At 40.8% G+C, this 15,310-nt stretch overlaps 1 protein-coding gene across 6 annotated transcripts in view; it reads right to left on the reverse strand.

The window, feature by feature from the left end:
* Positions 1 to 1,288: 1,288 nt before the first annotated feature.
* The window catches only part of LOC128261070 (uncharacterized), a 58,664-nt gene continuing 44,642 nt past the window's right edge, over positions 1,289 to 15,310 (reverse strand). For 5 of the 6 annotated variants that reach the window (XM_052994511.1, XM_052994513.1, XM_052994510.1 and 2 more), the window contains 3 exons: positions 10,950 to 11,347; positions 9,658 to 9,894; positions 1,289 to 2,565 (listed from right to left, as the gene is read on the reverse strand). In XM_052994511.1, the coding sequence (XP_052850471.1) occupies positions 1,462 to 2,565; positions 9,658 to 9,894; positions 10,950 to 11,347 (1,739 nt within the window). In that variant the 3' untranslated portion in view covers positions 1,289 to 1,461. Of the gene's footprint in view, positions 2,566 to 9,657; positions 9,895 to 10,949; positions 11,348 to 12,422; positions 13,772 to 15,310 lie in introns of those variants that run through there. The other variant, XM_052994515.1, reaches the window with a different exon arrangement.

Genomic DNA, 15,310 nt, shown 5'->3' on the forward strand with positions numbered 1-15,310 from the left:
TGTACATTAATACGGATTTCATTTGAACCACACTCACTTACGATCTAGGTACATATTTAGGTGACTGTGTTTTTCTGGTTGGTTTCTTCTCCATTGGAATATCCATGGGGTCAAGCGACTTCATTTATGTCTTACCCATTCAAGCTGGAACATCCCGAGAATCCACTCAAAATATCATCAATTTCAACGCATTGCATGGCTAATATCAAATGATAAATCTTAGCATTGCTAACTTAGTCTATCGCTGCCTTTACGTTTCACTTCATTGCCGCTCTCGTCCACTTCGACTTAAATCGAAATCGCAAAAATTTCACCTCAATTCATTGTCTAATTCCTAGGGAATACCTTTGCCCACTAATTCTCAAATGATTTTGCCACATATGCTTTCGGGCTGCCCTCCACTTCTGGAAACCTTCATCTGGTAAGTATTATCTCTCTCCAAACTTCTAACTTCTAACTGCTCACGTTCGCCTTCTGAAACCTAAACTGAATGGTTTTGATTACATTTACAGTGGGGTTTGCTGCTACTTACATTTCTGACAACTCATTGTTATTGAAATTTTAGAATACAATGTGAGTCTTCTATTTAACTTTGTTGAGCCAGAAATGTAAATAGTAACTCTAGCTGAAAACCGTTTGTTTTACCCCTTTTTGGGAAATCCGTTTCGAGTTATTTAAATAGTTAGTTTTTCAGCTGCTTAAGAAAAAACTTTAAATTAGAAATTAATTCAATAATATACAACTTTAAGTCTATGAATTTAGTTATGTTAAAGTGGAAACACTTTTTGAATCAAAATTTATGGGTTTTCAAGTGATTTCAAATCACAAGAAATTCCTGTGATTATTTTTTAATTTTAAAATTATTATATTCAATTGAAATTATTATATTCAATTGAATAGCCTCCTTAAAATTATAATTAATTTTGTTAAATGAAAACTTATTCTGTTACAAACAGAAAACAAAAATATTTATTGATTTACATGCCATAGCAGCCAAGAAACTTAATTATATAAAACATATCTTAAGTTATAAACTGGTAAACAAATTAAAAGGTAAAAATAACTTTCTTGGTTAAATGAAATATAAAATCACAATATTTAATCAATGCATATAAAATTGCATGATTTAATATTATATATTTGGTTTAATATGCAAAAAAGTATATTTAATTTTAATTTGGGTTCAGCTAAAATAAAACTTTCAAGTATTAAAATCTTTTTCGAAAATAGTTAAATGAAATATTAAAATAATATGAAAATTTTCAAATTTAATTTATTTAAACCGAGTATAAAATACTTGCACTTAATAGGTTTTTTTTTTTACCAGTGTAATGCCACTGTGTGGCTTTGCATAAAATAAGTAAGCAATGGAAACTGGAACCAAATGGTTCACTTTTTTTTAAGCAACTTCTACTATGGCTTTCGCTTGCGTTTGGCAAACATCTGGGACCACAATCAGAATCACACACTCGACGGCTTGGGCACTGCCCCGGTCTCGGCTCCAGGGGCGTGGCTCTCCGCCCCCTGCTGCGGCACTTCATCCCGGTCGGGCGATACTTGCTCCAGATGGATCTGGACAATGTGCTCCTCCTCCCGAAGAGGCAGCTGCTCCTCCTGCTCCTCGAGGTCGCGGGCCAGAGTCTCGCTGCGCTGCAACCGCCGCTTGTGGGAGCCATTCCTCGGCACCGGCACCCGAATGTTGAACTCGTCGTCCAGGCTCTCGATCATGTCCAGCTGGTTGGACGACTGTTGCCCTCCGGCGGGCTGGGAGCCAGCAGCAGCAGCACCGGCGGCGGCGGCAGCGGCAGCAGCAGCGGCACTGGTGGATGGTCCATCTCCGATCTCCCGCGCCACTCGCCGTCCAGTCCGCTTGCCCACCGGTGCATCCTGCAGGGCCAGACGCTCCATCTCCAGCCGCAGCTCGCCCAACGTGGCCGAGGCGAATCCCGGTCGCTGAGTTTCGTCCACATGGACCAGGACGAAGGGCAGCTTCAAAGACAGCTCGCCGCCCATGCCGCTGAGGGTAAGCTTCACCTTGACATAGTAGGACACGTAGATGGCGAACACGTTGCGCTCCTCGCCGGTGGCATTGTTGTGGCCATTGACGCCGCACTGCCCCTGGCCTCCCAATCCCGATCCCTGGCCTCCCAATCCCGATGCCGAGCACGAGCAGGAGCCTGATCCTGATCCCGCACCCGATCCCACTCCCGATCCCGGCTGCCACAGGTGCGGATGGGGCGTGATCAGGGCGGGACTGCCCAGGGGATGGCCGCCCTGGCCCAGCAGCTGGGCATTCTGCATGACGAAGTGCGGCGATCGGATGGCCGAGGCGGCAATGGCGCCGGTAATCTCCTCCGGCTCCGTGCTGCGCTGCAATGTGTCCTCCAGGGCGATCCAGTTCTTGGTGGGCCCGCGCTGCGGCCGCAGTACCACCGTGGTGTTCAGCGAGGCTCCGGCGGCCACCGTGCGGTCCGTGGCCGGCATCAAGTTGTCCGAGTCGGCCACCACGTTTTTGAACTTGCCGTTGTTGAACATGCACACGTCCACGTGCTGGATGGCGCACACCTGCGGGCGAAGTCCCGGAAAAAAACGAATATAAAATCAGAAATCATGATGCAGGGGGAAATCCCCGGGAGAATAGTGGGTTAGGGGGTGTGTGTTATGTGAGAAGGCGTAGGTGCTGGCAATGGCAATCAAGTGGCAGATCCAAAGGGGAAATGGAGTGGCAGTGTGGTTCAGAGTGGTGCAACTTCCCAAGGGAGGAACACTCTTCCCTGAGACTTTCCTTAAAACTTTGCTTAAATCCGATGTTTCTAAATTATCTTGAAAATAGTTGTTAGAAATATTATGTTCCTCTTTTTATAATTTAAAGAGATTTATTAATTTACACATTTACTTAATTAAACTGTTAAGTAGTTTTTCATAAACCCTTTCGGGTTCTTCGTAACCTTTTATATTGACAATATCAGTTTGGCTAAAAATTTTTGGATAATAAGATTACTTTGTAAAAGCCTTTGGAAACCTTTCCCTAAATATTGGAGATTTGAGAAAAAATAACGATTTGCGAAAATAGTATTTAAGAGTCACCCATATAAATCGCATATATTATCGTTTTGGGCCTTGTTTGTTTTTGGACAAGCTGAAGCGATGGATGCGGCCAAAATGTCTTTGGCCCAATCGCCCAGCCAATCTAGGATAATGCACTCAAGTACAGCGACCAAAAAATAAATGTCACCATTTAAAGAAGCCGAAATGATAAAAACCAAGCGAACAAAACATGTTAAGAAATTAAGAAGAATTATGGAAGTTTTATGAATTGTTAATGTTTAGCTTTAATTAAACATTAAGTAGTTATAAATGTGACAATGCCTATTTAAACAACTGTATTCACCTTAATTGGCCAATTTTTAAAATTTAACTTATTTAGTTTATATTTTCCCCTTTTTTTTACAATAGCTAATCGATATTTAAATTAATTGAATAAATTCGTGTCATAATGTGATTTTAAAATTTATATATTTTTCCTCGTCAATCCAAATTCCTTTCAATATCAGCTTGAATAAATGATGAATCAAAATTAGATATTCAAGAACTCATTAAATTCTTCCGATTCTCGTCCATCGAAAAAATGATTAATTACTAATTGTTTTCGATATCTCAAATCGCTTCATTAAATTCGTCGTACCATTTACAGTTGCCTTTTTTGATTTTACCTATTCAAGAAGTCCCAAAACTCATTAGTTCTGCAGCATCCATCACAATTTATATTTTCCCCTTTGCTTGTGGATAAATAGTGAATGAATATTAATTGTTAATGGCAGCTCGAACTCGACTGTATATATTTAAAGGAGGCATTTTGATTTAATTCGTATTCGATAACTCATGAATCATTCCATCAAAATTTCTATTTTCCGCTTTTGTTTATGTTCGAATAATGAATGAATATTAATTGGTTTCGGTTTCTCTATTCCGTTAGTGAAATTAACTCGACTGGGGCCCATTTTGATTTAACGTGTCCAAGAACTCATGAAATTCACCCATTTTTCCCGCATCCAGCCATCAAAATGAGCACTCAAAATCCATCCATCGGCACATTCGATTCGCAGTTTTCAATTCCATATAGCATTTAAACGGCACTGGGAGCCCCTCGCGAGTCCTCGATCATCCGAGTCGGCTATTTCCTTTGTGCGACGGCTGCGGGACTTTCAATTGGCTGGAGGCCAAAGGACTTTTGGCGAACTTGTTGCAAGAAATTGGGGAGCAGATGTCCAAGTTACCAGAACCAAGGACCCAAGCACCCAAGCATCGAAGGTAATTTGCGACTTTCGTGGGGTGGCTACTTGGTGGTTGCTAAGAAAAGAAAAACAAAAAGTACAAAGCAATCTCGGCATTCAGAATCATCGCACACACACAGAAATGTACATATTTAATAAGGCGCAAAGTGCACGATGAAATAAAATAAATGGGCAGGAGGGCCGAGAGGTTTTGCCCACAAGAAATGTGGAAATGGCAGTGGAGTGGAGTGGAGTGGAGTGGAGTGGAGTTGAGGTGCCTGGGAAGGGCCATCAAATCAAATCGAATTATGCGATTGCATAAAAGCATAAAAGCTGGCACAAAACTTGTCACAAATGAACAAGGACCCTGGGGGGGGGGGGGGGGGGGACCCAATGGCCAGAAAGGACACGAGCACTTCTTTTGAGGCAAGGGCAACAAAACCAGTTGACATTATTAATTCCGAGCAATTTTTGAACACGAATTTGACAAAACAGGATGTGCCACAGACTATTTAAATTATGCAGAGCAGATGGTCATTAGTTTTCTAAGTAAAAAAATTTTACCTTGGACACTGGTAAATCCAAATACACACTCATAAAGAAATGTATTTTTTAAATTTGATTGATTTTTAATTTTTAAAAGCCCTACAGAGGATCAGAAATTCTTTTCGATGTAGACGCAATGGCAGCCGTCAATCAATCAAATGTTCGCCTTTTCTACGCAACAGCCGATTATCCCAAATGGTAATGTGCTTCAGTTGGCTCTTTGATTGGCTTCGTTTTGAATGCCTTGACCTTTCCTCTGACTTCTTCTCTGTAGCCTTCGGAAAGCTTAGCTCCACAGAGAGAAACTGCCTAAAAGTTTTAAATAAATAAGAGTTCGAATTATATTAAAACAAACCAAAAGCACAGCGCTCAAATTAAGATTTCGTGTTTGTGGCACAATCAAGCAAATGTGGTGGAACTTTTATTTTAAACAAGTAAATGTTTTCTTAACGGCATAATAGACTTGTGTTATTTCAAATTTAGATGCACAACAAATACTTAAGTCTTATGTAACATATTATGTGAAACAGCTAAAGTTCAGCTCAAGGGTCAGGTTATTTTTGAGTGGCCACATTGAGAACAAGGTAGAGAGCGGCATTTTAGAGAACAGTTTGAAGTCATTTAAGGCACTCAGGTATGCGGATGTCCTTGTCCTCAGTCCGGCTTTAAAGTCACCTGTGATTCGTCCTTTGCGGATAGTTATTTACGCTCACAGACAAGTTGATTCCATGTGCACACACATGTCATAACTTGTTTCTGCCGCTGACTATATTGGAACCGTCTGTTCCATGGGCAACGTCGTCTATTCATCAATGAACAATGCGCTGGGAAAATAATGGGGGTACCATAAAAATAAACAATAACATTTGACAGGCGGCACCATAAAACATTTTCCAATGCCTCAACTGAGTCTGAATTGAGCCGGTCCCCACGAACCGAGCCGTTTGTCTTCTGTTCAGAATTGAGTTGTGCCATGCATTTGCATTAGTCTCGAAGCTCGATTCTGTTGTGTTTGGATGCGACGCAGTCTGTCCCCATCTCGTGTGGCCCCATCTCGTATGCGTAATATCCGTCTCGTATACGTAATTAAATGTCGATTCGCCATGACACCAAAGCCACTCAGCCAGAAATTTAGTCGCCAGCTTAGTCCATTGCTTGGCCATTGTATAATGAACATTATATTTGGTTAAAACTCAAGCTCAAGATATTTTTGAGTAATTTACCTAGGCTAACAAGTAAATCATTAAACTAACCTAGGTAATAATCTTATGTGATGATCCTTATTCTAAATTATTAAAATGGTTATGTGACTTGGGCATTTCAGTTTTATTTCGTGAGTTTTTGGTCCGAAACAAAAAGTTTAAGGAATATTTCATGTTTATAATATCTGCAAGGGTAAATTGACTTCAGCTTGCCGAAGCTAGCCTCTTTTCTTGTTTCAATTAAATTTCTAGATATATTGAATTTTATCTTGTTTTTTTACAAGTATTTATTTCTGCTAGTACCATTTCTGCTCCATTTCCATACCTAGGCATACAATACTAGAATCTTTTCCGAAACTGAATTTTATGGTGAAAGTTATGCCGCCCATGACATTACCTAGTTACACAATACTATATTCTTTTCCAACACTGACAGAGTATTCAGCGCAATGAGAGAACACTGTGATCGAAACGTAATGTTGGTTCCTGCTAAGTGCTCGTGTAGCTACGCCAAAAGGGATAAACGAGGGGGTGGCGGGGGGTTTGGGACGGATTAGGAATAACCCGTCACAATGTAAACTGTAGCACACTTTTGTGTGCTCCATTTCTCGTTAAATACAGCATGGCTTTCAAAAGGGGCGGAGTAGGCTCTACGAATGCCAAAGGAACCGGGTGAAATAAAAATGAAGAACCGCCTCCAAAGAAGGTGTGTTGAGCTGTGTGCTTCGCACATATAAGGGCAGAAAGGCCTTTGGGGCACAATAAAAAGCTGCCGAGCTGCGAAGCCCGTCGGTTGGGCAAAGGTGTGAGGTGGAATAAAGCCCATAAAGTGTATAAACACAATTTTCACTTTAACTGCGTCTTTTGCCAGCCTTTCACTTTGACATCCCCCCTCCCCACCCTTCTGATGTCACAGCATTTCAGGGATTGAATCGGGGGAAAGGGCTCCTGTCTTAAACCATGGGCGAAATCAAAACATTTTTGTGGCATTTATTCAAAACTTCACTTTCAACAAAGTTTATACAGACGCGATCCTTTAAAGGATTTAGTATTTTTTCTTAAATTGTAAATATAAAGCCAAATAGCAACATTTTGAAAAAATCTTATAAAAAATTGTCATAAAACAAAACTAATGTTAGATGATTTTTAAACTATTGGGCATGCAAAATTTCTTACTAATTTCTTGAGTATAATATTAAAGACCATAGAAGTATTAAAATAAAACTTATGTGGTTAAAAAATAAGGCCTTACTCCACAGTTTTAGACTCTTTGGTTTAGAAATAAAACAAAAAGTTAAGGATTATATTATTCGGTATTGAATTAACACTTATGCTTTAATACTGTCTGTAGTTTTTTTTTTTGTTTTTGTGTAGAATGTGCTGGACTGTTCTTATAATTGATCAAATCAATGGGTAACTTACTACAAGTTATATGGTGACAATTAAAAAAGAACTAGTAAATTGTTCAACCTAATACTGTTTATAATTAAAAGGTTTTTTATCATTAGGAAATAATTATTCGCTTAAAAACACTTGGTGTAAGAGCTATCTTACCGAGCTGATAACTTTACAGTTGTGGAATAAAGACACCTTATTTTCAGGATTTTTCATAAATGGGTTTTATACTGAAAAAGTGCGGATTGGTCCCATTGTGCTTTGTCCTGACAATTTCATTCGGCTAAGCGCCATTTGCATATGAGCGTGAGTGGGTGTGCTTAAGGAATCAACTGCCTGTTCCGGACCCAAGGGACAGGGATCCTTTCGATTTGTCGCCACCTGACTTGCTGTCCGCCTTTCCGACCCGCAATCCCCTTCATTCTCCCGCATCCACCTGGTGCGTACGTAATCTTTCCATGGGATGGGTTAAATTTCAAAAGCGTATTGCTCTCCATAGTGACACAATGAGCTAGCCATAGTCATACAGTCCGAATTCCATTTAAGTCGTCTATTGTTCTTCATACCATATGTTTGCTTACCGGCTAATAATTGATTTTACCAGCCGTATTGGAGATTTATCTTTCGTAATTGGTCGGCTAAATCAAGAATGTGTTTGGGGGGAACGCAGCGGATCAAAGCAAAGACAATAGCGTCGGCTATGTTTACTTAAGACTGGAAATCAATTCTCGTCGTTGACCAATTTTCAGCTTAACTCGTTCTTCAATTACAACGACCAGGTCTGGGTAGAACCCAATCAGCTTAGCTCCACTCTCTGCCCCTGGAGAGTGTTTGATTTGCTGTCATAAATGTGCACTACCAAGTCCCAGCGTTTTTAACAAGAATCATACTGAACCTTTTTGGTCCAGTGTCTCGTCTAGAGGATGACCAGTAAGCGCTTGAAAAAAGGTTTCCTTCCCTTTAGAAATATCGCCTTTGAGTTGTTTCAATCAATTCCTGCTTCGAGAAATATTAGCTTATGGAATGGTCTTCCTAACTGGTGAGTTTTAAAGAAGTATAAACTCAAAGAGAACATGCTTCTCTAGATTTTATGGGTGAAAAATAGATTCTTGAATACATGAAATCAAAATAATTTAAATTAATTAAAATTTACCTTACCTTTCCACCTACTGCAAAAATCAAATCAAAAAAAAAATATTTAAAAAAATGAACTTTGACAGAATTAATGTCCTTTACCCCACAATTTGCAAAAACAAATAGAAATAAACAAAAATGCATTGAAAAAAATTGTATATTTTTTTCGGTCTGAAGGGGAATCTCCCTTTAATATTCTGAGTTTGAAACCTTAACGCTGCAAGTCAATTAGAACTTCTTTAATTTCATATCCTCAATTTAAAAACAAAACGCGCTCAATGTGTGGGGTGAATATTTTAGAGTAATGGGTACGAAAAACTTCTGCCTTTTCCTGATTTCAACTACCCCTACCTTTGCATAGATGGAGTGCCAATGCAGATTATGCGAGCTAGTGTGTGTGTGTGTGACTCGCACAATTTCCCCGGAGTAAAGTCGGCGATGAATAGAATATAGTTCAGTTTTCTCTTCGCTGCGTTGCGTTGCGATGCGATGCGAATGTAGTGGAATCATGAGCACGGACAGGTAAGTACCCACCGGGGTCTCTAATCCTTAAAACAAAAGCTAATTGCAGACTTAATAAGCAAACTCTGGTTTGTAAATTAAGCCTTCATACCATGTACTTAATTTCTTCAACAGAGCTTAGTAGGAGGAGATCTATTTTTGTTGTGTAAGCCTGAATATTCTTGTAAATTTATGATTTTGGGACAGCAAACGTATACTGCGTGCTAAGATAAGAGTTTGGTTATTATTTTAGTTATAGAATATCCACTTGTACTACATTTCAGAATGACCATATATATGTTCCATAGTCGTTGAAGTAGTTTTCCGTCTTAATACTCTCTTAATATTAATATACGGTTAAATACAATTTTCTACATTCTTTTCATTTACTGTGACAATCACTCACTAGATTCAGCCACTTGGAATGCAATTATTTTTTTTGCGTCAGACCAAAATGCAACAGTTTGTTAGCCTTCACCTGGGCTGCACCACGTTGCGTATGCGTTATGCCAGCCCCAATGATTGCCTGCGTTACCAAGGACTGTGTGAAGATGTGGGGGGTCTTCCTCAGCAGGATTGAGGGACAAGGCTGCCACAAAACTTACCCGTACTTTGCGGACCGTCTTGCGGCTGTCGTTGCGTATATTGACGGTCACTTGGACGTCCTCGCCGTGGGTGTACCAGCCCTTGTCCAGGCTGGCCCTCAATCCGACGCGGCCGTCGTGCAGCAGGAAGGGCTTGTCCACGGACCCTTGGGGACCACCGCAGGGACCCACACTGACGCCCCCGATGCCGCCGGTCACCCCGGCGCCAGTGTGCGGTGGCAACATGCTGTCACAGTGCTGAAAATCGGGACAACAAACGGCTCAGTTGGGTCCCAAACATGGAAAAAGTGCTTGCTATGGTTATAGTCTCCCCAAAAAGATCTTACGGAAATTATGAATTCTGTGACAGTGCTGCAAAACGGGACAACAAATGGCTCATTTGGGTCCAAAATATGGGAACATTAAGCAGCTTAGGGCCCAACTACGGCTAAGTTCAGAGGCACAAAATACACATATTGATGCCACATTTTCTAAGTGTTATCATCGCAATTTATGTGTGCTTGCTATAGTTAAGTCAACTTAAAAATCTCACAAAATTTTTTATTTGTCTTTAAGGCTTTTGCAGTGCTGAAAACCGGCACAAGGCGTGGCTCATCTGGAATATCAAAGCAGCATAAAACCCCAACTACGGTTTAGTTAAGAGTCACTAAAATTTATGTATTTATGCCACATTTTCTAGGAATTTTCATGGCAACTAAAGTTTATTTTAAAGAGTTATTTTTCCTTTCAAATCTTAACCCAAATTTGATTTAGCTTGACACAGCCACCATAAACGATACTCAAGAACTTGCCATAAAATATAAACATTTTCAATATCATTCTGTGCATTTAATTCAAAGGTAAATAAGTCATTTAAGTTGAAATGGTTGTTGGGCTGTGATGCCTATAAGTATAAATAATTAATGTTAAAATACTTGTTCTACAGGATACTATTAAATATATAGATGTAAGTGAAATCAGTTTTTTTTATTAAAAATGGAAAATAACAGTAATATAAGGAGTATTTCATAATTTTTATTACATAATTGAAAAAAAAAAAAATGATTTATATACGAATTAATGCTAAATATCAAATTTCTGGGAATCCCTAATGATAACGAAAAAATGCTTGTTAATATAAATACCTCATAAAAAAATTGGCCTACATGTTATCTCGCTTTGTCTGAATTTTTTTTTTGAGTGCATTTATTTTTAAATTCATCCCTCTTTTGCAGTCCGTAATGAGGAGTACCAAGTCAAATAATCACATTCCTGAAAGGGGCCTTAAGGCTTTTTAGTTTTTAGTTACTCACCTCCTGGAAGGACTTGCTGTAGCTGTGGAACGGATCGTTGGGGCACTTCTCGATCTCGCTCTTGCTGCGCCCGAATCTGCCGCTGAACCGGAAGGACTTGGGCGAGAGGCGCAGCTTGGGGAAGGAGTCGCCCCGCTCGGACTTGGACTTCTGCTTGGACCCACTCGACGGCTGCGACTGTGAGTGGTGCGTATGGGTGGCCTGCTGGTCGCCGCCTTCGCCTCCAGAGGGGGGCGTGGCACTGGCCGGGGGCGACTGTGCGCCGTGCTGCTGGCGACCGGCGTACGCGGCGAACTGCTCCGGCGCCAAGTGCTGGTGAAAGACGTCCGTGCGATAGATCACCCGTACGCCCATCTTTACGGATGCCCGGCGATGGAACTTCTCATCCGTTTTGTCCGCTGCAAGATCAGTTGAGACCAGAAGGGGCGGGGCGGGGCGGGGGCGGGGGCGGTTGCGGGGAAGAGCAAAGGGAAACGAAGGGAAAACGGGTGAAACGGTGTAGGATAATCACAATTAGTCATCGATTAAACAAAATATGTATATTTCGTTTGCCGCTACCGTTGCCGCCGCCGACGCTTGCTAAGCTTTTCAATTGATGCAAGGATTTTCGATGCGAAATATCCTTCAATTTTGGGGATTGTCTCAATTTTTGTTCCAGTCCCAGGTCCGTCAATCGTCCGAATGGCAAGTGATCATGAGTTTTGTTTTAACCTCAGGCAGGCAGGCGGCCACTTGAACGGATGGCAAACACATTGAACATGAAACAAATGAAGGCGGAGCACACAGAAGTGGTGGGAAAGAAACAGGTGGCGAAAGTGTTTGTGAAAGTGATAGATGGAAAGATGGGAAGATGAAGAGATGCAAGGCGGGAGGGAAAACGGAAACGGAAACGGAAACGTACTAACAGACGAGCTTTCAACAGCAATGGGGATGGAGCACAACAACGGAAAGGAACAGGCGTAGGCGAAAAGCCAGGGAGACCAGTGTTGGGAGAGCAACCAAGGTCGAACTTCCGTAACTCGTAATACTACTTACATAACTCGAAGCCTTCAAGTTCATATTATTTCGTAACAAATAGTGTTTCGAATTATGTAGTTTTTATTTAGCTATGTAGTTAATTTAAGGGGTTTTATACAGTAAAATGTTTTCTGAGAAAACTATTGAATTATCTGATAGTTTGTACACATAATATGTTGTATTTTAACTGTTTTTAAAGACTGTCAATTTTAATATGTTTGTGGTGTCATACTAATATCACTTTAATAGTGAATTATTTAAATATTGGTGCAAAGGAACTCGGGCATTTCCCAACACTGACATGGACAGATGCAAAACACTGATAAAGACAGAGAGAAAGAGAGAGACAGAGAAAGAGAGAGAGAGAGAGAGAGAGAGAGAGAGAGAGAGAGAGAAAAAGCAAGCCACAACACCAAAAAACTGCAAAACGAAGAAATGAATGAAAACAGAGTGCACCGGAACGGAAGAGATCGAAACGGGTGGAACGCAGAAACCGAAACGGAAATGGAAATGGAAAAGAGTACGATCATGAGCAGCAACAGGAAAACGACACCGATAGCGTGGCCGATTCGATTCGATTCGATTCGATCAGATCTGATCCAATTCGATTCGATTCGATTCGATCCGATCCGCTTCCACATCCACAATCGGAACTCGATTTCGGACCTCGAAATCCACATTCCACAATCACAATCAGAATTACAGCCTGATGTACCTGGGTCGAGGGCCGTGCACATACAGGCACAGCAGCCGTGGCAGAAGAGCCTTAAGACCCACCTGGCCAGCGGATTGGACGGACGGCGCTTGATCTTGGCGGCCTCCGCTCACGGTAGCTCGTCGTCGGTCAGGAGCTCTATGGGATTGGATAGGGGGCGATACGAACGATACGGGATGAGGGGCGTACGATCATGAGTGGGGCTATAAGTAATATGTGGTCCACCTCCACCCAAGGATACAGTACGTCTCCCAGCCCAGCGAGCGCCTTTTTTTTTTTTTTTTTTTTGTGTGTTGTATTGTTTTTGAGCTTACAGGTTCACTGGCATAACAGCCCAGTTATTTTTTTTAAATAAATTATTTTTCTCATTTGCGTTAACAAGTTTATGGAAACTAGTTTGCGTGGAAACGGACGGACAGACGACTATCCTAGTGATGCTCCTCAAATTATAATGCCCTCTGCAAGGGTATAAAAAGAAATGAACCGAATCCATTACCATTCTATATTGTGAGCAGCCATGATATCTACCTCACGTTGGAATAATCCTAATTAACAAAGCCTGCTCATTTTACTGATTTTGTTGTCCAGTGTAACTAAATTGCTGCCTTGCAATCATTTTTAGTTTAAGCTGGCACGTAAATTGAAATAAACACCCTGACATCTTTTATGGTCATGAAAATTTGTGGAAATGTAGGTTTTAGTAACGTTGAATTGGGACCCTTTAATTTTCCTAAAAGTTCAAGCTGCTCAAGAGGAGCACTCTCTAGAGTAGTACTTGCAGTTAACAATCATTTTCCAGCCATAAGTTCGCGAATTCCAAGATAAATAAAACACAAAGTTGAACTAAGTGAGTACGTATAAAGTAATAATCGTAAATGCCTTCGGGCATAACAATCGGTTGGCAATCGCTCAACAACTTTAACTACAGTAAATCCTCCTTGTTATTCAACACAATGCCAACAGGCAATCCGTTCCTTTGGCAAGGGGCTTACTCATTCTGTTCATAAATTTGCTAGTTCCTATGGTAAGTTGTGAAACGCACCGTTGCCTTCGACTTTCGACCCTCGTCCAGCTGACAATGCGGAGAATAATGGTACTGGAGGCACAGAGTAATTATGGAGGTACAGAGGAGGAGGCAGCAGCAGCAGTAGGACCTGGCCAACCCATCCCCAATTTCCGGATGCCCTGCGTGGTTTGCCAGGGGCAACCGCAGGAGCAGCTTTGCATGCCGGATCTAACAATTGCACGACTGCCTGGAGACAAAGGCGATGGGCAGGGGCTCGTACCATGAATAGGGCCTCGGGAATTGGGGATCGGGAGTGGGGATAATTCTGGACCAAATCTCGTGTTGGCTAGCGGCGATGGCCAAGTTTCATTTAACAGGATATTGCATGGCGCAGCCACTGTGCGTATATCCTTGCCAAAAAATAAGAAAATAAAATACGGAATCACGGACATATTTCGTACGACCTCGGGCGCCACGGAGCGACTAAAATAATATCAACAGAATCACAATCTGGATCTGAATGTGATCCCAATTCGAATCCAAGCTGACGGCTTCGACTCGTAAAAGTATTTAATATTGATTTAATTATTATACCCTTGCAGTGGGGTTGGCTTTTTATTTTATATTTTGGCAAATCAATGAATATCATATTAAAAGTTCATCTAGTAATGTCTGTGTGTCCGCAAAAATTTTGCTAACTTCGCTGTCTTTTTAATTTTTTTTTTTTTTTTTGGTATTAATTAAATATTTCAGAATTACGGTTTTAAAATTATTAAAATCGGACGACTTTATCATAGAGCTCAAATAAATTTTAATTTTCAAATTAAATTTAAACTAGAAGAACAATTTTTTTTTTCAAAAATATTTGTATTTTTAACAAAGTTCAAGTTTTTTTTCCACAAAAAAGTGACAAAGTTGGCAAAAGAAAGTAGTTTTTCTCGGGAAAGATTTTCGTGTTGTAGAGAGTTAAGGACAATTTTCACTGTAAGTGTATACAAAATTTGGCTTTGCCAAGATAGATTTCTTTACCGTTTTTTATCAACTGTTGTTTTCCACTTTCAGAGCATTCCATCGAAAAGAAAAACAAAATAAAAAACAACAGAACCCAAACGAATCGTAACGAAAATCAATCAAAAATCCCCCCGTGCTGACGTCAAAGATTGAAGGGGGCGTGTCCGCTGGCGGAGAGATGTATATTTATACACATATAATTGAGCCGAGTTGATTGTCACAGTCGAAGTCGCCACTGGGTTCAGTTGGTGACGATGTTTTGATCTTTGATGGCGCTGGACTGGGTTTGATTGGGAATGAGGGTGGTGTCTGGAAGGCGATGGCTGCTGGGTGGTAGTGGTGGGTGGTGGGTGGTGGGTTTCAGGTTGTTAGCATTGCGGGTGAGTGCTTCAGGTGGAAGCCTGATGTCTGTCTGTGACCCAGTCCCAAGACATTCCGCTCCAGACTGTCTCAAATGGAATGCTCACTTTAAGTTTGCCCAGTGCTTTAAACCTGGTTTATGCCTATGTTACTCGACAAACTCAAATTGTCAATTTAAAATATAATCTTTTTTTTTTAATTCTTAACCAATTAAATTAAAGTTGTACGAAAAATGTAGATATTGTATATCAC

This window comes from Drosophila gunungcola (genome assembly GCF_025200985.1).
Source record: "Drosophila gunungcola strain Sukarami chromosome X unlocalized genomic scaffold, Dgunungcola_SK_2 000050F, whole genome shotgun sequence".
In the NCBI taxonomy this organism is placed as follows: domain Eukaryota; kingdom Metazoa; phylum Arthropoda; class Insecta; order Diptera; family Drosophilidae; genus Drosophila; species Drosophila gunungcola.